The following is a 20,650-nucleotide window of genomic DNA, read 5'->3' as shown; positions in this document are numbered from 1 at the left end:
AGCGAGCCCCGCCTCCCCCTGCCCCCGAGCCCACCCCTTCACAGGTTCGAGCCCCGCCCACTGCCCTAGCCCCGCCCCTCCCTAGCCTGCGCCCTGTCTCAACTTTAACTCCCCTTTCTACCAATCGAACTGTCTACTCCAGCTCTCGAACGTCGCCCTCTTCCCCCTCTGGCCTCGCCACACAGCAGTCTGGCACCCCCCTTCCCCACTTCACTGGCCCGGCACTGCTGTGTTCTGGCCCCGCCCCATGCCAGCGTTAGGCGCCCCTACCTACACCGGCTCGTTCGGACCTAGCCCCGCCCCCACGTCACACACACCCCGTGTGGTTAACTAACTCCGCCCACCGGAATTCTGGCCTCCCCTACAAACACCCTAACCCCGCCCCTCATGGGACCTGCCCCCTTTTCCATACATACAACTGCCCTTTTAGGTGCCCTGAATTCTAACAACACGCCCCTAGGCTCCAACTCCGCCTCTCACCCCAATTATGTCCCTTCCCCCAGCTTCAATTTCTCCCTCTCCCTAGGGCCACTGGGTCCAGAGTGGGCTCCGGGTAGAAGAGAACACAGGCTGGAGATCCAGATAAACCCGTTCCTGCCACCCCCTCCCCATCAAGGCGGGGAAGCTTCAGGCCCCTCCCAGCAGCGTCTTCAGGAATTTGGGGAGGCCTGCGGGGGGGAGGGGAAAGGAGGAGATGTATCAGGGGGTTGGAGGAAGACCCTTTCCTCCCACGTCTTCCGCCACGGAAAAGCCCGCCAAGCGCAGCAACCCAGACTGCCCCGCCAGACACAGAGCTCAAAGGTTAGCGGAAGCACTGTGTTTAATACAGATGGGACTGGCGCCCGTCCGAATCAGTCGAGTCCTTCGGAAGAGTCATCGGCTATTTGCTATACCCCACATGTAAACTCCTGGAGGCAGGAAATTCGGCCCGGGGACTGGCACCTAGCCACCCATAGCCTCCACGGGTGGCTAGCTTGGAGGTGTCTCAGTCATCCCGGTCCCACGATGTCCCCCATTTGTGGGGCCCGGACCGAGTTCTCACAAAATTCAGACCGTTGCCCAGGCCCCACCCGGGGCAATGACCCCGGCTCCTCCCCCCTTATATTTAACCCTCTCCTGGCTGGAGTGCGGCAGAAGCAGAGAACAGAGGAGCAAGGTGACAGGTTAGTGCAGAGCGTGGAAGCCGCGGTCCGGTGGGCACGGTCAGCGGGCAGCCCCCGGTGGCGGTACTGCCGCCACCACCTTGCAGAAACGCACCCTCTGGAAGTCGGTGATCTCCGCTGTCTCCTGGCCCTCGGGGCCGGCCTCTGGGGAGAAAAGGGGCGATCAGCGGAGGGGAACAGCCTCCCCACCTCCTCTCAGTCCTTGGACACCCTCCCCCCGTGTAGCCCAGCCCCTCTTCCCTAGAGAGCCAGGCTGCAGGCAGAACCGCACTAAGCGGTTTACGGCCCTAATTCCTTAAATCCTCTCAGTTGACCCACGAAGAGGCATACACCACCAACATAACCCTGTTTACAATCACTGAAACGCTGGTGTCACGAGATCACGGTCACCCTGCCAATACAGAGTAAAGACCGAGCGCTTGGGCCCCTACCCCACCCGCCAACCCAAACTCTTCTTCAGCCCCAGCCCCAGCCCACAATCCTAACCAATCTCCATCAAGAGAGCACTACAGGACCAGCCCTCCCCCTTCCTTCCCCACCACCTGACATCTAACCAACCCTTCCTTGGCTCTGCCCCCAAATCCTAATCCCACTCCTGGGGGAAGGGAGACAGCCCCCTGGTTCCAAACCTGGTTCCTACCAAGTGGAACTAGGCCCAGCCTCTTGCTGCCACTCCAATGGGCCCCAAATTCTCATCGGGTCTGCATTTCTAGTCCAATTTACCCCACTCTGTTGCACCTCAAAATTCTAATCTCCCCCACAGCTAAATCCATTATTCTCTTCCCCCTCATCCTCAGGAGGCCGGTGGGCAGGGGCTGGAGTCTCAGGTGGCTGTGGGGAACACAAAGTGGTCAGGGAAAGGATGAGGGCCCTGAGCAGCCCCACACGCCCCTGCCTGGGGCTGACAGCCCTGTCTTACCTGTGTGGATGTCTCCTCAGGGGAAGTGGGCTGTGGGGCCTCTGAGGCTGGAGACAATGCCTCTTCTTTTGTCTCCCAGCGGTCATCATGGTCACTGGATGGGACAAAGGAAAGGGGTGAAAAACAGGTGGAGGGTGGACGGGAGGCTGGGGCTTCCTACCTCCCACTCCTTGCCAGTGAGCAGCTGCCCAGAGAGGATCTGGCATGTTGAAGCATGGAGAAGGGAATGGTAGATGCATGTCCCCAGGTGTCAGGGGACAGAAAAGATGGAAGGGGGACCAGGTGGCAGAAGGGGAGATGGGTAGGAAGGAAGAAGGTGACAGATGAGGGTAAAGCTAAGAGCCAGCCAGACCCAACCCTCCAAACCAAGTACCTATGAGACAGGGCCAAGACAGAAAGAGACGGGGACAGACAGATGCACCAAACTTACACATGCAAGTCAGAGAAGAGAACACCCCAGAGACAAAGCCACGCAGCCACTGGGGCTATGAACATGCCAGGGGAAGGAATACCCCCACCTGTAGGCATGGGAGGCTGCCTTGGCCTGGGATCGGATGCTCTTCCTCCTCCTGCGGCTGCTGATCTGAGCTTTGTGCTGGGACAGGAATTCCCCAAAAGTGGAGGGTTTGGGGGGCCGGGCCCAGGCCTGTTCATCTACAACAGAACCCAAGAGTCAGGGAGAGCAGCGTAAACCACCTCCCCACCCCCACACCCAGCCGGCTGCCTCACCCTGTCCAAAGATACCCACACCACTCACCATAGCAGTGGGACACTTCATGCGTAGCAGTTGGGCCATCCTTGAACCTGGGGAAAGAAAACAGGAGTGAGCAGGCAGCTGGGGGAACAAGGGAGCCAGAGGAGTGTGAGGAGAGCAGGGGGAGAGATGCAGGCCAGGGTCAGAAATCAGATCAGAAAGGGTGGTCAGCTCAGTTGGTTAGAGCACAGCCTTATAACACCAAGGTCAATGGTTCAGATCCCCATACCAGCCAGCTGCCAAAAAAAAGAAATCAGATCAGAGAAAGACAGACGGCCAACCAGAGGGGGTCACTAATTAGGGGATTGGATCAGGTGGCAGACGAGAGGCAAAGCAGACATCATAGTCACAAATACAGAAAGAAAAATGATTCAGAATTTGGCCCCTAAAAAAAAAATTTGGGGGGGGTCACCACAGACCCTTGTCAAAGAACATGATCCCCAGTTCCCTGTCTGATCTCATTTCCTTTCACTCTCACCTCTCCAGCTAAGCAGGTTCTCCTACCACATCTAGCACCTGCCTCAGAGCCTTTGTACCTGCTGCTCTTGGAACATTCTTCCCCATACCTTTCAGTGACCCCCTCCCTCACCTCCCCCAGGCCTCAGCCCAGAAGCCTTCCTGAACCCCCTTCTAAAAAAATAATATTTTATATATATTTCCTAAGTCTAAAATAATAACCCCCATCCCTATCTCCTTACTCCACTTCATTATTCTTCACAGCCTGACATTAGATCTACTCATTACCCAGCTTTCCCACTAAACTTTAAGTTCCGTGAAGGTAGTTGTTCACTGCTGTATCTCCATCACCTAAAACCACCTATGACACATAAGAAGAACTCAATAAATACTTATTGACAAATTGACTTCTTTAGGGATACATTTTTTTTTTTGGCCAGTATGGGGATCCGAACCCTTGACCTTGGTATTATAACACTGCACTAAAAACAACTGAGCTAATCAGACAGCCCATACTTTCTCATTCTTAAGTCTGAGAATGTCTCCCAAAAAGCCCAGCTCCCTATACCTTAGAAAGATCAGATCTGTGCAAAACATTTCACGCTTACACAAGCATGGCTCACAATCCAGGGGAAAAAAAGCTCCCAACAGACTCCTTTTTTCTTTAGCCAGAGCCATCGATAGATTATAGGTGTACGAAAACTTCCAATGCAGCCACGGATGGTATAAAACCTAAAGTTGCTGATCTTTACAGACTGCCATTCGTCAGCTCTTCCAGAATGACTATGGAAGTTGGTCCTCATGACAATGATACAATGTTGCCTTTGCTTTAAGTCTGACTGACTGGATGTTTTCTGGGACCCAAAAGGGAACACAGTCAGTCTTGAGGATAACAGTACCACTGGGATAAGATGATGGTGGCAAGCACGTAGAGAAATTCAGGGATCTTGGTTGGTGAGAGACAGGTCAGGACAGAGGAAGGGTGCAAAGGTCTAATCATTGTTGGCAATTCCTCATACCCTCCCTACATCAGAATTGACATCCACACTCTTAGCCACATAGCCACTGCTATACCATCCCCAGGAGTGCAGAGTTCCTTCTCCCGCCCCACGAGGCTGGGTCTATTGGCTAACAAAATGCGGAAGTGTATCCACTCGCCTGCTCACGTATCTGCCAATGCCATGACTAGTGTATCCCCAGATAGCTGCTGCCCTCAGCCAGGACCCCAGAATGAACACATGTGGAGCAGACCTGCATTCAACCAGCACCAAGGAGCCAGGCCCAGAGGGACCTGCCACTTAACATACAGCCTAGGGCCGGCCCGGCGGTGCACTCGGTAGAGTGCGGCGCTTGGGAGCATGGCGGCGCTCCCGCCGAGGGTTCAGATCCCATATAGAGACCGGTCCGCTCACTGGTTGAGTGCGGTGCGGGCGCGACACCGAGGCTTGCAATCCCCTTGCCGGTCGCGGTACGGGTGCCACACGGAGGGTTGCGGGGGGAAAAAAAAAAAAAACATACAGCCTAGATCACCCAAGCCTAGCTGACCTGTGAAAACATGAGAAAGAAATGCTTTTATGTGACACTGAGCTTTAGAGCTGTTACACAGCATTACTGTAGCACTCGCTCAGCTGGTGCTACTGATACACAGGGTGAGAAACCAGAAAGAAGCAAAGCAAGTAGAAATCTGGGCCAAGGTCAAGGAGCCAAATGGGTGAGCAGGGAGCAGACTCACATCCCATCAGTCTTCTCAGCATCCCACTCCCGCCGCCACTGGCCAGTGGGCTTGCGGTGTCTCTGCAGCCGCTCCTGGTCAATCTTCTCCCTCTCCTGCTTCCAGCGCAGGTACTCCGACCGCTCCCGGCCCGTCATGGACAGCGTCATGTCACCAGCACCGCCCAGGGCAGCCCGGCGGCCCTGCCCCCAACAGGCAGTCAGGGCCCTGTTCCACGTCACACCTCCCATCCCCCAAACTCAGATGTGGAGCCACTTGCACAAGGTCACACAAGGAGAAGGTGACAAGGTGGAGATGAAAACTAGGTCCACTCAGATCTGTCTCATACGTACCATCCCGCTGTCCTCTACCCCCTCACCTTGCTGGCTTTTCCTTCACAACATTTGGCATTACCTGACATTTTATTGTATTTCAATTTATGTAGCCCTAGCACAAAATAAAACATACTACAAATCCTTAACAATGAATATCCTGTGCTATCTGTTTTGCTTTCTGCTGTGCCTGGCACATGGTCCACGGAGAGTCCACATAGGGACACTGACTGCCCCAGGGTGCCCAGGCTGACAGTACCCACCTGCCGCTCGTGCTCAAGGCCATAGCGCACCCGCTCGAAGTCAGGGCCCCCCCAGTTGCGCCCGTGCCTGCGGCTACCCTCCCGGCGGTCCCGCTCAGGTTCCTCCAGGGGCCCACTGCGCCGCCGGGGGTCATCCAAGAAGTTCCGCACCGGATTCGGCTCCAGCACCCCCTCCTGCAGGCAGGAGAGCAGGGAGTTGGCAGGGTCATGGTAGCTCAGGCAGCTCTGCCCCACCCTGGGGGACGCCTGCGGTACTGACCCGCTGGTTGCGCTCGTACTCTGCGATCTTCTCCATCTCCTCGTTCATCTTCTCAATGTTCTGCCTGCGCCGCTCCTCCCACTCCTGGGGATGTGGGGAGAAAGACAAGCACACCAGCATCAGGAAGAGCTACTCAACCACTTGTGCAGAAAAGGGTTCCCACAGCAGACCTGACACAGCTCTCGTCAGACTGGCCTTCCGGCAAGGTGAGCACTGGGCTGGTGTCTGGGCATCTGCTCTCAGTGTGTTCCCAGTCAACGGTGGGAAGAGCTACTCAACCACTTGTGCAGAAAAGGGTTCCCACAGCAGACCTGACACAGCTCTCGTCAGACTGGCCTTCTGGCAAGGTGAGCACTGGGCTGGTGTCTGGGCATCTGCTCTCAGTGTGTTCCCAGTCAACGGTTCACTGATGAGGGTGGCTCACTGTGCCCAGACTGTGCAAACAATATGGTACATGCTGCACAGCCGCTTTCCTCCTGGGAGTCTGGAATTTTGGTACATACCAGGCAGAGGGAGCCTACGTGACCGGCTTCCAATAAAAACCCCAGACGTCAAGTCTCTCATGAGCGTCCCTAGTAGACATGTGTCGTCACAACTCAATGCTGGAGGAATTAAGTGAGCCCCTTGTGACTCCACAGGAAGAGGACTCTCAGAAGCTTGCACCTGGTTTCCTTTGGACTTCATCCTATGCACCTTTTCCCCTTGCTATTCTGCTTTGAGTCACTTCACTGTGACAAATCTGAGCCCTGAGTCCAACCATATGCTAAGCCTTGTGAATCTTCCTAGCAAAGCACTGAACCAGTGTCAGGTTGTTGGAGGACCCGATGCACCACACTTGCCACAGTAATAATGACGGTAATAACAGTAATAACTTGGCAGATGGCTAGGGGACCACCCCCCAATCTGTTTTTCCCCTCTTCCATGGTAACAAAATTTTAAGTGAGCACATGGCCAACCAGCTGGAGAGGACATTTTCATTCCCCAGTCTCCTTTGCAGTTAGGTGTGGCCAGGTGTCCAAGTCCTCACTGATAGAATATGAGAAGTGATAAAATGCACTCCTTCCTCCCCTTCTAGTGAACTGGACCTCCGCTGTGTCAGCAACCCAGCTTTTACCACACAATGACCATGGCCTAGGGGACAATCTAGCAACAAAAGGCAGGAACCTCGGTCCCTGAGTGACATCATGAAGCTGGGCCTCCCTACACAGACTGCTCACCTCACCATCAGGCCTGAGCACACAAGAAAGAAATAAACTTCCACTCCATTTAGACCATTGCATTGGGGATTTTTTTGTTATAACAGCTTAGCATGCCCAAAGAATAAGCCTCCAAATTTACTAAATGTTTACTCTGAGGCCTTTGACACCTGACAGCACAGAATGCTCACAATAATCTTTAAATCTAATTATTCCCATGTAAGAGCAAGAACCATAACCTCACAGAGGGGAAGTGAGCTGCCCAAGGACAAATAACTAATAGAGGTAGGTCATACCCAAGTCCATGGTGAGCTATAAGCCACTATGCTGAAGAGCCTCCCGCCCTGCTGACCTGTGCATCAGGGGCAGGAAGAGCAGCTGTAATAAGATCCCTGCTCCCCATAAACAAATCTAGGGATCGAGACAGACATCAACAGAGAGAGAGCACTGCACAGAACCCATATGTATACATAAGCACACCAGATGGCGCCAAATAGAGAGGAGAGAGAGACAGGGAGAGAGGGTGAGAAGGCAAGCATGCACCAGAAACAGTGAGGGAAAAGAAGACATAGGGGAAGAGACAGGGAGAGAACACATAAGCACTGGTCAGGAAAGGGGAGGAGAAGAGAGAGGGAGGAAGAGAAAGAGCAGATGGAGGGGCTGAAAGATGGACAAACAGGAAAACAGTCCACTTGAAAGTAGGAATAGAAACAAACAAGACAACAGAAAGCCTCAGTCAGAGGTTTCAAGCCCTGCCCAGCTCCTACCTTGGATTTGCGGTCGGAGGTTGAAGCGTCTCCAGCCCCAGAGAGATGAGGGGACCCCCGGCCCCGGCCCCTCCGGCCACGACCCCCAGCTCCTCCTCGAGGCTGCTCCCCAGGACTGTCCTCCCAGCTTCGGGATGCCCGGCCCATGCCTGCCCGGCCTCCCTGCTGTGGGGGGGTCCGGTGTCCCTTGCTGGCCCCTGGGAGCCGAGGGGTCCCAGGAGACCTCCGAGAAGAACCCAGGCTCTTCTCCTGGAAGAAAGGGGACGGGAATAGTAGAGGGGCAGGGAAACTGGGACTCCCCAGGCTCAGAGAGGGCAGCTGCCAGGATTGAGACAACCCATAGGCCTAGGGCAACTGGAAGGCTCCTGGGCCCCAGGCCTCCACCCCCTCTCCATCTTCAGGAGTCCCCCACCATGGTGATGAGCTCACCACCTCAACTGTCACATTCTCCTTCTCCATCAAGCGGCCCTTCCGGGGAGCTGTTACCGCCACTCCTTCGAGTTCAGCTTTTTTACGATCCTCCTCAATCTCCTAAAAGCAAATATTCAGAGTAGGGGAGTGTCAGGGATCCTGTGTGCCAGCTGGACTCCTGCAGTACACTGAATCCCTCCTAGGTCTGGCCCCAGCCTAGCCCTCTCTCGAACTCTAGAAAAGAAAGCTGGTCATCTCAACATCTTCCCTCAAACCTACACATCTCTGAGTAAGAATAAAGGCTTTCCCTCAGCTTGTCGAACCCTACAGGACTTGGCTTCATTACCTCCTAGAGAGTCAAATTGCTCCCCTGCCCAGAGCCCTCTTATAGTACACATCTCTGAGTAGAATAAAGGCTTTCCCTCAGCTTGTCGAACCCTACAGGACTTGGCTTCATTACCTCCTAGACCTCATCTCTTACCTTCTCCCCTTCGCTCACTCTGGCCTCCTCACTGTTCCCAGAACGTACCAGGCTCAGACCAGGACCTTAGCAACAGCTGCTCCCCTGCCAGGAACACTCTTACCCCACAGAGCCTTCAACCTCTCACCTCCTTCAGGTCTCTCCTCAAATTTCCCTTCTCAGCGAGGCCTTCCTTGACAACCCTATAGAAACCAGCTGCCCTGCCACTCTCTCTGTCCTAATCCCCGGTCGCTACCTGGCATATGTGCACTGTTCTTATTGTCTGCCTCCCCACTGCAACAGAATCTTCCCAAGGACAGGAATATCTGTCTGCTTTGTTTATTGACGTATGCCCCAAGCCTAAAACACTGCCTGGCACATAATAGAAACTCAATATACTTTTTGTTTTTAAATGAATGAACACATGAAGAATGACTAAATGAAACCCACTCCTCCCAGGTCCTATCTCAGGGACAGCTCACCACTGACTCTTGAGCCTTGTCCTGGACTCTCCCTCTTCTCCACACCCCCATCGCTACCATCAGTCACTCAGTCTCTCTACAGCCCTGCCCTGAGTCAGCCAAGCATCTCCTCTCCCCCAGGGTCCCTGCCCCAGGTTTCTCCTTAGTCTCCAGTCTCCAGTATCGCCTCCTCCCATCCACTACCACAAAGCAACCACAGGTCTTCCTAGAAAGCTATTCTGACTTGGTCCCACCCCTGCTCAAAGCCCTTCATAGTTCCCCAGGTCCTCCAGAGAAAGTGCAAACTCTCAGCTTCGTGGCATTCAGGGTCCTGCCTGGCTCAGCCCTTGCTGATCTCCCCAAGTCAATACTCCCCCAACTAGAACATAGCCTTATAACACCACGGTCACAGGTTTGGACCCCCATATCAGCTAGCCACCACCACCAACAAAAAAAATCTCCCCCAACTGACCCTTCAATTTTAAGCTCCAAACTCTCTTGCTTCCAAATATTTGCATAAATTGTTCCCTCTGCTGGCAACATGTTCCCTCCTCCTTTTCAACTGGCTAACCTCTACTCACCCTTCAGGTCTCAGAGTCCCCTCCTCCAGGAAGCCCTAATGTCCCCCAGGCTGGATTAGGAGCCCCATCTGCACTCCCAGAGACCCCTGAAGTTCCCCATTCCACTTTTCCACCCTGAGTTGTCAATGACTAAGGACAGAGCTGTCTCCCTGACTAGACTATAAGCCTTGGAAGGGCAAGCCTGTAGCGACTCAGTTGGTTATAGCCCCAGCACCATTCAGCATAGTGCCTGTTTCACTGAAGACCTTGTTGAATAATTGTGAATAGATGAATGAATGAATGATGGAATGAAGGAAGGAATGCCAGGCCAAAGCCTTTGGCTTTTATCCCGAGAATGATGGGAAGCCATGAAAGGGTTTTAAGGAAGGGAGAGGTGAGAAAAACTCACTGCGGGGAGGAGAGGGGATGGGGTCTCCCAGGGCGGGGCTAGGGCACCTGGTAGCGCCGGATGAGGGCTTCATTCTTCCGCCTAAGAGCCTCAATCCTCTTGTCCAATTCAGCATCCTTCTCCTCCTTTGATTTCAAATCCAGCGTGGCTGCCTGAGACGAAGAGGCAATTGAAGGATGGAAAGAACCTCTACCTCTCCCAGGACCATTCAATCCAAGGTCTGAGAGTCGGCCCCCTATATCCCGTCCTCTTAAGTCCCCTTACCCAAAGATCGGATTCTGGAGCCCTTAATTTCCATCTTACCATTTCGCTGGCTGGGTGGGGCCGGGGTCCCACCAAACTTCCCCTGCAGAATCTGGATGCAGCACTGGGCGTTCCTGAGAGCAGAGGTAACAGAAGAGCTATAGTCAACGGCCCCCAATCTGCTTCTCTCCCATGTTGGGGACTCCTCACACAGACACACAAAAAAACCCGTACCTCAAAGGAATTCTAGCCCTCACTCTTGCTCCTTCTTCAACTGCTAGTCCCGCCCCTTCCCTGGAAAAATTGAGACTCTGCCCCCTCATGATCTTTTTGGAGGAACCCACTTCCCATGTATAAACTACGTAGTCAAACCCACCTTAGGAATGTTCTAGCCCCACCCCACTGCTTAAGGAAACATTCAATACTGCTACCTTCCAAACGAAGATTCACATCCCCGGGACCCCTGTTTCAAGAGAGCTTCATACATCCCCTCCCTCCAACCTAGACAAGAAGGTTCTAGACCCATCTCTCAGTGCCCATTCTGGTGCAGCTCACATCTGGGTGAGCATTCCAGCTCAGCCAGGTAAGCTTCAGAAACGTCCCCTAACCCACAGGAAAAAAGTTCGAACCCAACTATTGGCTGCCCGGACTTTCAGAGAGCACATTAAACCTACTCCTCCCTTGAGGACGTCCCAGCCGCGCCCCAGCATCCTGAGAAAGGTACGGCCACCTCCCACAAAAAATATTCTGAAAACAGGCCGGGTACCCACTAGCGATGTTTCCTGGACCCCCCCAGCGAATACGCTAACTCTGCCTGGCGAGTACAAAACTTCCTAGGCCCGTCCCCAGCTTTCCAGTGAAAGGTTCCAACCTCGAGCCAGCTGGGAACGCCATCGCCCCGCCCCGCCCCCAATGGCTCGGAAAACGCTTTGGCCCGGCTAGGGCAAAACTTACTGGCCCCGCCCACACACTCCCGTTATTAGTCTGGTCCCCTCCGGACTTTATCAGCCCCCTCTCCGGCCCCGCCCCCCAGGCAACAGCCGGAACCCGCGCCTCCTTGCCGGCCCCACCCACGGCTTGCCCGGCCACCCCTCTGGCCACGCCCCCTGGCTGCGGCCCCGCCTCGGTATCGCATCAGGACCTGGCTCCCTCCCACCCAGGCGTCCCTAGCCAGGGTTCCGGCTCCTGCTACCGGCTTACCCGCCAACACTGTGGCCGCGCCGCTGCCTCACACAAAACTTCCTGGCTCCACCCCCAGCATTCTCCCGCCAGCACCCTGACCCCGCCGCTGTCTCCACGCCACATTTGGGCCCCGACTACGCCTTAACATCGATCTCCGGGGCCGCCCTGACCCCCCGGCAACGATCTGGACCCACTCCCAGCTCAACGCAAACTTTCTGGCCCCGCCCCCGGCACTTCCGGGCAGCGTCCAGGCCCCACCCCTCTCTCAGGGCAATACTTTTGGCCCCGCCTCCAGCCGAGGCACAACTTTTCGGCCCCGCCCCCCGCTGCCCCCCCACGCTCCAGCCCCGCCCGCAGCCCGGCCTTCCCCAGCCCTGCCCACCCACTAACGTCCCGCCCCGCCAGCGCCCCTCCGGCTTCCCATGTGGGCGTCCCTCCTCAGAGAGGCCTTCCGTGAAACCTTACATTTAAGAATTGCAAAACCATCTGAGACAGACACATAAAAATAAAATAAAACTAAAAATTGCAAAACCTTTCATCGTTTTCCCCCTTCCCAGCTTTATTTCTCTATTTTATCCTTCAACTTCTAAACTGCCATATCTTTTATCTTGTTCATTGTCTGTCTCCTCTCTTACATTGTCTGTTTTATACCTTATGTCCGCAGTACCTCTAACAGGGCCTGTCATGTGTAGGCTTTCAAACAGCACTTGTTCAGTGAATGAGTGAATCTTTATTATTACCATTTTCTTCCTTTCTTGTAAAACAAAAAAGAATTCCATATCTTTATATATGCAGTGGAATTCTGTATCTTTAACTTAACAATGGATGATTAACACCCTTTTAAAGGCTGTATGATACTCCATTCTATAGATGGGCCATAATTTGCCCCACCTGATCTCATGGACATTTTAGTTGTTTCCAACTTGGGGGGATTGCCAACAATGCTGCACTGAACTTCTATAAGCAAGCATCTTTTTTTTTTTTCCTTTTTGTCTTTTTTCGTGACCGGCAACGGGATCGCAACCCTCGGTGTCGCGCCCACACCGCGCTCAACCAGTGAGTGGACCGGTCTGTATATGGGATCCGAACCCTCGGTGGGAGCGCCGCCGTGCTCCCAAGTGCTGCACTCTACTGACAAGTGCTGCACTCTACCGAGTGTGCCACCGGGCCGGCCCAAGCAAGCATCTTTCTGAGTGCATGATCTGTAATCTTGCTTGAAAGGGTACATAGTGTCAAGATTAACACGTGGGTTCCTAGTTCTTTCACTTATCAGCTGTGTGACCTTGGGCAATATACAAAACTTCCCTGGAGGGTCTCGTTGGTTAGTTCAGTTGGTTAGAGTGCCACCTTATAAAAACAGGTTTAGATCCCTATACCGGCTAGCTGCTAAAAAACACGAACACAAAAACTTCTCTGGACTTCAGTTTCCTCATCTGTAAAATACAGATAGTAACCTCTATCTGTTAGGTTTGTTATGCAGAATTCAGTGAATTAATTAATTGATATATGTAAGGTACTGGCAGAGGCCTGACACATTAAGTTCTCAGTAAAAGGAGACCATTTTTATGGAGGGTTAGGTTTTGGGGGGGGAGGGTTTTTTTTTTTTTGCTGCTGCTGAGCAGTATGCGGATTTGAACTCTTGACTTTGGTGTTATCAGCACCATACTCTAACCAACCGAGCTAACCAGCCAGCCCTATTATGGCTTTTAAGAGAAATTTCTGGATCAAAGATTAATTCACATTTATTTTTAGTGGACAGTAAAAATGCACAGAGGCAGACCCAGGCTGTATGAAGCCTGAAGCTTATACAAAATTGGAAGCCATCTTTGGGAAAAAGAATAAAAAAGTATAAGTTACAAGACTGCAAGGGCCTCTCCCAGGTCACCGAATGGAGCCATGGAAGTGTGGGCCCAGAGGCTTACGTTTCATTCATTTCACAATAAAGCCACCTCTGATGGTAACAGCATAGCAATGAAGTTGTGCCTACGTCCACTGCCTCAAGCAGGCCGGGGATATGTGCTTCCCCGTAACCTGACTGACACTGTTCATCACTTTTTGAGCTTTGCCAATCTGATGGTCAAAGTGAAATGACTTGATGTACTTTCACCTGCTTGTCCCTGATTAAAAAGTGAAACAACACTTCTTCTTGTGTTTTATTGGGAGTCAGGTGATCAGAGTGAGCCAGACCCTAAGAATCCCTCACTGGGGCACTGGCATTTTCACTGAAGCTCTCTGAGCAACTACAGGTGCCAAAGTTGTTATCTCCAGTTTACAAGTGAGGACAGGCAGGCCCAGCAAAGTCAAGGAATCCAAAGGTCAGCGAAGCTGCTGCGGGCCAGGTGCCTGCATTGAGTCATGCCACAGGTTCAAGCCCCTGGTTCCTCACCTTGCTTGACCAGAGAGACAGTGTGGAGAGCAGGCAAGGTCATGGACTCTGGGGCCAGGCTGCCTGGCTCCAAATTCCAGCTCTGCCACCTGTGCTATGGGGCCCTGGGGAAGTTACTTAACTTCTCATCCAGACTGTGGTGGGGAGGAAGAGGCTGAATAATGGTTCCCAAAAATATCTGAAAGGAAAAACCCCGGCCCAAGCGCAAAATAAGACACACCAGGAGGCAGGGACTCAACTGAAGCGGATCAGGCAGGCAAAGTGAACAAGCGGGTGCCCTCTCCAGAGTGGAGCAGCAGCCGGGAGTCGGGTGGGCCTTTCATATCCAGTTAGGCTGAGCTGGACGGTTCCTATTGGCTAAGAAGGAAGGGAAGGGAAGTGAGTGGGGTTTAAGCTGTGCTGGGATTTTCTCACAGGCGGGCAAAATTGCGTGCGTGGCAAGGTGAGGTGGCAGCTAGGGGATATTTCTGGGTGGGGGTTTTCTGGGAAACTTTCTCAGGTGCCCTTTTGTGTATCTCGATCTTTAACACCATTTTACTTTTCTGGTGGAGAGTATATTAGCCAACAGTTAAGAGGGTGGGAAATCCTATTATGGTAATTGAAAGGTGGAGCCTTGAAGAGGGGATTGGACTGTAGGACCGTGCAGTAGTGAATGGATTAAAAATGGTGGTCAGGGGTCTGGTTCTGAGGGCTTTAAAAGAAGAGGAGAGTCTGTCTCTCTCTCTCTCTGCTCTCTCTGCTTCCACCATCTTGCAATGTGACCCCTGAGTCACTGTCGCCACCACCGGATGGACTTTGGACTTCTCAACCTCAGAAACTGTTGGCAATAAATTTCATTTTCGTTATAAGCAATATAAATGGACTAATACATGTAGGAAGGGTCTGCAAGCTGAGGAATGCAAAGAATACAGTTTTAGGAGTCAGAAAAGAGCCGGCCAGTTAGCTAAGTGGGTTGGAGCGTTGTGCTGATAGCACTGAGGCCCCAGGTTCATCCCTATTCTAGCCAGTCACCTTTAAAAAAAAAAGCTGAAAAGGACAAGGAAACCAATTCCCCGCTAGAGCCTCCCAAGGGGGCATGGCCCTGCCGACACCTTGATTTTGGCCCAGTGAGATTGATTTTGGACTTATGACCTCCAGAACCGCAAGAGAATCAACGTGCATTGTTTAACAAAGCAGTAGCAGGCACTTAGAATTGTGCCTGGCAGCGGTAAGAGTGTTGAACTGTTACAATTATTATTATCACCTGAAACTCCCCCTACCAAATGATGCCAGCTCATTACCTGCAGACAACATGCTACAAATGTCTGCTAATTTATTGGCTAAAGGCATGCTCTCTTTTAATCTGCATCACAAGGTCAAGGGTTCGGATCTCCATACCAGCCAGCTGCCAAAAAAAAATTTTTTTTTAAATTTTCATCACAATCCTTAAAGGTAAGTACCTCCTTTGTACCCATTTTACAGAGAGGAAAACAGGTTCCTCAAGGTTCCCCTGCCCAAGGTGTCACAGCTGCCAAGTGGCTGTATTAGTGTCCTAGGGCTGCCATAACAAACTGCCACAGACTGGGTGGCTTAAAACAGCAGAAGTTTGTTTTCTCATAGTTCTAGAGGCCACAAGTGCAGTCAAGGTGTGGGCAGGGTTGCTTCCTTCTGGAGGCTGGGAGGAAGAATCTGTTCCATGCCTCCTAGTGTCCGGTGGCTGCCAGCAATCCTTGGCATTCCTTGGCTTGCGGATGCTTCACTCTAATCCCTGTCTCCATCTCCCCACGGTCTTCCCCTCTTTATCCCTGTGTTTTCTTTTCTGTCTCTTATAAGGACACCAGTCATTGGAATGAGAGCCCACCCTAATCCAGATTATTCATCTCAAGATCCTTACTTCAATTACATCTGCAAATACGCTTATTCCCAAGGAGGTCACATTCTTAGGTTCTGGGTGGACATATCTTTTGGTAGCCACAGTTCAACCCGCTATAGCGGCACAGCCAGGTTTTCAACCCAGGCCCTGGGACTTGCCAGCCTCTGCCTAACCCAGCCCTCCGTAGAATCCTTCAAACAGAAAGAGGCTGCCCAGAGAAATCTTGGGCAGAGCTGACCTGATTGTGCCGAGGCACTGTGGGATGTGACCTCTGCTGACCCCTCCAGCCACATCATTCCCTTTCTTAGATCTTCATAGTCTATGATCTTACCCAGTAGTTCTCAACAGGGGGTGAGTTTTCCCCTTGGAGGACACTTGTCAATGTCTGGAGACATTTCTGGTTGTCTAAACTGGAGAGAAGTTTGCACTGGCATCTAGTGGGGAGAGGCCAGGGCTGCTGTTGAACACCCTCCAGTGCTCAGGACAGCCCCCAAAATACCCATCTGGCCCCAAATGTCAGTAGAGCCCAGGTGGAGAAGCCTTGCTTTATTTTATTTTATTTTTGTCTTTTTTTGTGACCGGTAAGGGGATCGCAACCCTTGGCTTGGTGTCGGTGTCGCCCGCACCGCGCTCAGCCAGTGAGCGCACCAGCCATCCCTATATAGGATCCGAACCCGAGGCAGGAGCGCCACTGCGCACCCAAGCTCCACACTCTCCCGAGTGCGCCACGGGGCCGGCCCGAGAAGCTTTGCTTTAGCCACATTGAACAATATTTTGGTACTTTGGGCTGGCTGGTCAGCTCAGTTAGTTAGAGCACAGCCTTATTACACCAAGGTCACGGGTTTGGATCCCTGTACTGGCCAGCCACCAAAAAATATATACATATATATTTTTTTGGTACCTTGAAAACAACACACTCTCTCTAATGTCTGAGCCTTTGCATAGGCTGTTCCTCCTTCTTGGAACACCCTTCCCTGCCTCTTCCTCTTGTTAACTCCTCCTCATCCTCCAGGGCTCAGCTGAAGCCCTCCCTGACTCCCAGTCTGCCCGCTCTGGGAAGTCCCAGTCCACTAAGCTCTCCCATCCCAGCCCTACCCACTCCAGGACGTCACTGTCCAGGGATGGGTCTATGTCCCCCACTGGACTCTGAGTCCTGTGAGGGTAGGGCTGGGATGTCACCACTGATATCACTGTGTCCCCAGGACTGTCCAGCATGGGGCTGTGCATACAGTAGATGCTCAAGACATACTGAATGACTAAAGCGACCCAGTTCTCATGGAGCCTTCACAGTCGCCCCAAATCTTTAGACCAGCAGGCACCAACCCCAGTGTACCCCAAATACACTTACTGACAAAAACTCTATTTCATAAAACCCCTTTTACTATCCTGAAATGAAATTCATAGATAATACATCCTACCTACATACATCACTTTTTATTTTTATTTATTTAATTAATTTATTTATTTATTTATTTTCTTAAAACATGAAAAATCCGATGTCCCTACGCGCCGATCTGGGGTTGTAATCACTCCAGGGCTCAGCTGAAGCCCTCCCTGACTCCCAGTCTGCCCGCTCTGGGATGTCCCAGTCCACTAAGCTCTCCCATCCCAGCCCTACCCACTCCAGGATGTCACTGTCCAGGGATGGGTCTATGTCCCCCACTGGACTCTGAGTCCTGTGAGGGTAGGGCTGGGATGTCACCACTGATATCACTGTGTCCCCAGGACTGTCCAGCATGGGGCTGTGCATACAGTAGATGCTCAAGACATACTGAATGACTAAAGCGACCCAGTTCTCATGGAGCCTTCACAGTCGCCCCAAATCTTTAGACCAGCAGGCGCCAACCCCAGTGTACCCCAAATACACTTACTGACAAAAACTCTATTTCATAAAACCCCTTTTACTATCCTGAAATGAAATTCATAGATAATACATCCTACCTACATACATCACTTTTTATTTTTATTTATTTAATTAATTTATTTATTTATTTATTTTCTTAAAAGATGACCAGTAAGGGAATCCTAACCCTGGACTTGGTGTTGTCAGCACCACGCTCTCCCAAGTGAGCGAACCGGCCATCCCTATATGGGATCTGAACCTGTGGCCTTGGTGTTATCAGCACCACACTCCCCTGAGTGAGCCACGGGCCGATCCATGCATCACTTTTTAAAAGTTGCTACGGACTGAATGTTTGCGTCCCCTCAAAATTCATGTTAAGTTCTGTCCAGTTAGCTCAGTTGGTTAGAGCATGGTGCTGATAACACCAAGGTCCAGGGTTCGGTCCCTGTACTGGCCAGCCACCAAATAAATTAAATTAAATTAAATTAATAAAACAAACAAACAAACAAACTGGTATGTTGAAATCCTAATTTCCAAGGTGATGGTATAAGGAGGTGGGGACTTTAGGAGATGATTCAGCTTAGTGCCCTTATAAAAGAGGCCCAAAGGAGCTTGTCTGCCACCTCCACTATGAAAAGACACAGTTAGAGGGCCGGCCTGGTGGCGCACTGCTACAGTGCGCCGCTTGGGAAGTGCGGCGGCGCTCCGGCCGAGGGTTCAGATCCCACATGCAGACCGGTTCCCGCTCACTGGCTGAGCGAGGCGCGGGAGCAACACCGAGGGTTGCGATCCCGTTGTCGGTCCCGGTCCGGTACGGGCGCGACACTGAGGGTTGCGATCAGTTGCCGGACACGGAAAAAGACAAAAAGAAAAAAAGAAAAGACACAGTTAGAAATCTATAGGCCGGCCCATGGCTCACTCGGGACAGTGCGGTGCTGATAACACCGAGGCCACGGGTTCGGATCCCATATAGGGATGGCCGGTTAGCTCACTGGGAGAGCGTGGTGCTGACAACACCAAGTCAAGGGTTGAGATCCCCTTACCCGTCATCTTTACAAAAAAAAAGAAAAAGAAAAAAAAGAAATCTATGAGGAACAGCCTGCAGCAGACACCAAATCTGCAGCATCTTGATCTTGGACTTGCCAGACTCCAGAACTGTAAGAAATAAATGTTTGTTGTCTATAAGCCACCCAGTTTATGTTGGGCCTGCGGGACTGGGAGGACTGGGAAGCGGCAAGACGGAGCCTCCGTCTTGTGAACCCCACCCCCTTCTTCTCCCCCTCCCTCCCCAGAAGGCGGAACCGGAAACTGAGCCCTGCTCAATTCCAGGCCATATATGGGCAAAAACCCCACCCACCAACAGCCTCCCTTATAAATACCTGCTGCATCCACCCTGGGCTCGGCTCCCCGGCCTCACTCCCTTGTGGGCCACGGAACCTGGCCCGAGAGCGCTTCCACTAAGCCTGCCTTGAACCCCTTGCCTGGCTCCTCTTGTTACTTAGCACTGCTGATTCGAACCAGACAGTTTACGATATTTTTATTATAGCAGCCTAAATGGACTAAGACAAAAATCAATATAATAACCTAACTGTAACATAAGGGAAACATATTTTTAAAGTAATTTGTAATAAACCAGTACATATATAAAAATGCATTAGTGTCACTACACTGGAAAACATAAAGAAGCAATCAAATGCTTTCACCTACTTATGAGTATGAGAATTTGAACAATCGCAAATGGAATATTATCAATATCCTTTTGTTATGTTGAGGTTTTGGAAAGGGCTGAGAGTGTGTGTGTGTGTGTGTGTGTGTGTGTAAACCTGAATGCAGCAGCTGGGACAGCAGACTGACAGAAGATGCTGTGGTGAGACATTTTGATGTAACTTTGATACCAGAAGTGGGATTGCAGCAGTGGTGTACTCATCAGAAAGGGTGCATACACGGTGATTACACCACTGCTGCAACCCCTTTTCTGGTATCAAAGTTACATCAGAATGTCTCACCACAGCATCTTGTGTTAATCTGTTATCCCTTGGTTGATTTTTGAACCAACCATGGCACAATTTTCTCTTGAAAGAAGTAGTTGCAGGGCCAGCGAGTGGCTCACTCAGGAGAGCGTGCTGCTGACAACACCAAGTCAAGGGTTAAGATCCCCTTACCGGTCATCTTTTTTTAAAAAAAAGAAAGAAAGAAAAGTAGTTGCACCCATGGGAAATTGAAAACATGCAAATAAGACTTTGTGTTTACCTCCAACAGAATGGCTCAAATTTAAAAAGACAGACAGGGTTGGCCAGTCAGCTCAACTGGTTAGAGCATGGTGTTGATAACACCAAGGTCAAGGGTTCAGATACTATTACCGGCAAGCTGCCTAAATAAATAAATAAATAAAAAGACAGTGTCAAATGCTGACAAGGATGTGGAGCAACTGGAACTCCCATTCACTGCAGGGGTGATTATGAAATGCCCCAACCACTGTGGAGAACCATCTGGAAGGTTCTCCTATAGCACAGAATACATATATTATGAGCCAGCAATTCCACTCTGAGGTGTTTACCCAAAAGAAATGCAAGCACATTCACCAAAAGACCTATCACGTACAAGAATGTTCATAGCAGCTTTAACATAATAGTTCTCATTATGGCTCAACTGTGTCCTCCCAAAGTCCATATCAAAATTCATTGGTTGAAGTCCAATCCCCAGAACCTAAACGTGACTGTATTTGGAGATAGGGTCTCTAAAGAGGGGATTAAATGAGGTCATTAGGGTAGTCACTAATCCAGTATAAGAAGAATCCTCATAAGACGGATTCTTGTATGGACAGACAGTACAGAGGGGAAACCATGTGAAGGCCCAAGGGGAAGCCAAGGAGAGAGGCCTCAGAAAAAAACAACTTTCCGGCCGGCCCGGTGGCGCACTGCTACAGTGCGCCGCTTGGGAAGCGCGGCAGCGCTCCCGCCGAGGGGTCGGCGCCCACATACAGACCGGCCGCTCACTGGCTGAGCGAGGTGCGGGAGCAACAC

The 20,650-nt window shown here is 51.7% G+C and overlaps 1 protein-coding gene across 1 annotated transcript; it reads right to left on the bottom strand.

The window, feature by feature from the left end:
- Positions 1 to 802: 802 nt before the first annotated feature.
- On the bottom strand, positions 803 to 11,751 carry CCDC9 (coiled-coil domain containing 9). Its single transcript, XM_008583779.1, has 13 exons — positions 11,565 to 11,751; positions 10,425 to 10,498; positions 10,169 to 10,273; positions 8,253 to 8,351; positions 7,821 to 8,069; positions 5,858 to 5,941; positions 5,599 to 5,772; positions 5,025 to 5,206; positions 2,840 to 2,886; positions 2,601 to 2,736; positions 2,083 to 2,176; positions 1,925 to 1,994; positions 803 to 1,319 (listed from the first exon to the last, which is right to left on the bottom strand). The coding sequence occupies exons 2-13, from the start codon at positions 10,425 to 10,427 to the stop codon at positions 1,204 to 1,206; spliced, it is 1,359 nt and encodes a 452-aa protein (XP_008582001.1). The 5' UTR covers positions 10,428 to 10,498; positions 11,565 to 11,751; the 3' UTR covers positions 803 to 1,203.
- Between the last annotated feature and the right edge of the window lie 8,899 nt (positions 11,752 to 20,650).

This window comes from Galeopterus variegatus, unplaced genomic scaffold (genome assembly GCF_000696425.1).
Source record: "Galeopterus variegatus unplaced genomic scaffold, G_variegatus-3.0.2 Scaffold3034, whole genome shotgun sequence".
NCBI classification, from domain to species: domain Eukaryota; kingdom Metazoa; phylum Chordata; class Mammalia; order Dermoptera; family Cynocephalidae; genus Galeopterus; species Galeopterus variegatus.
This window is presented reverse-complemented; position numbering and strand designations above follow the sequence as displayed.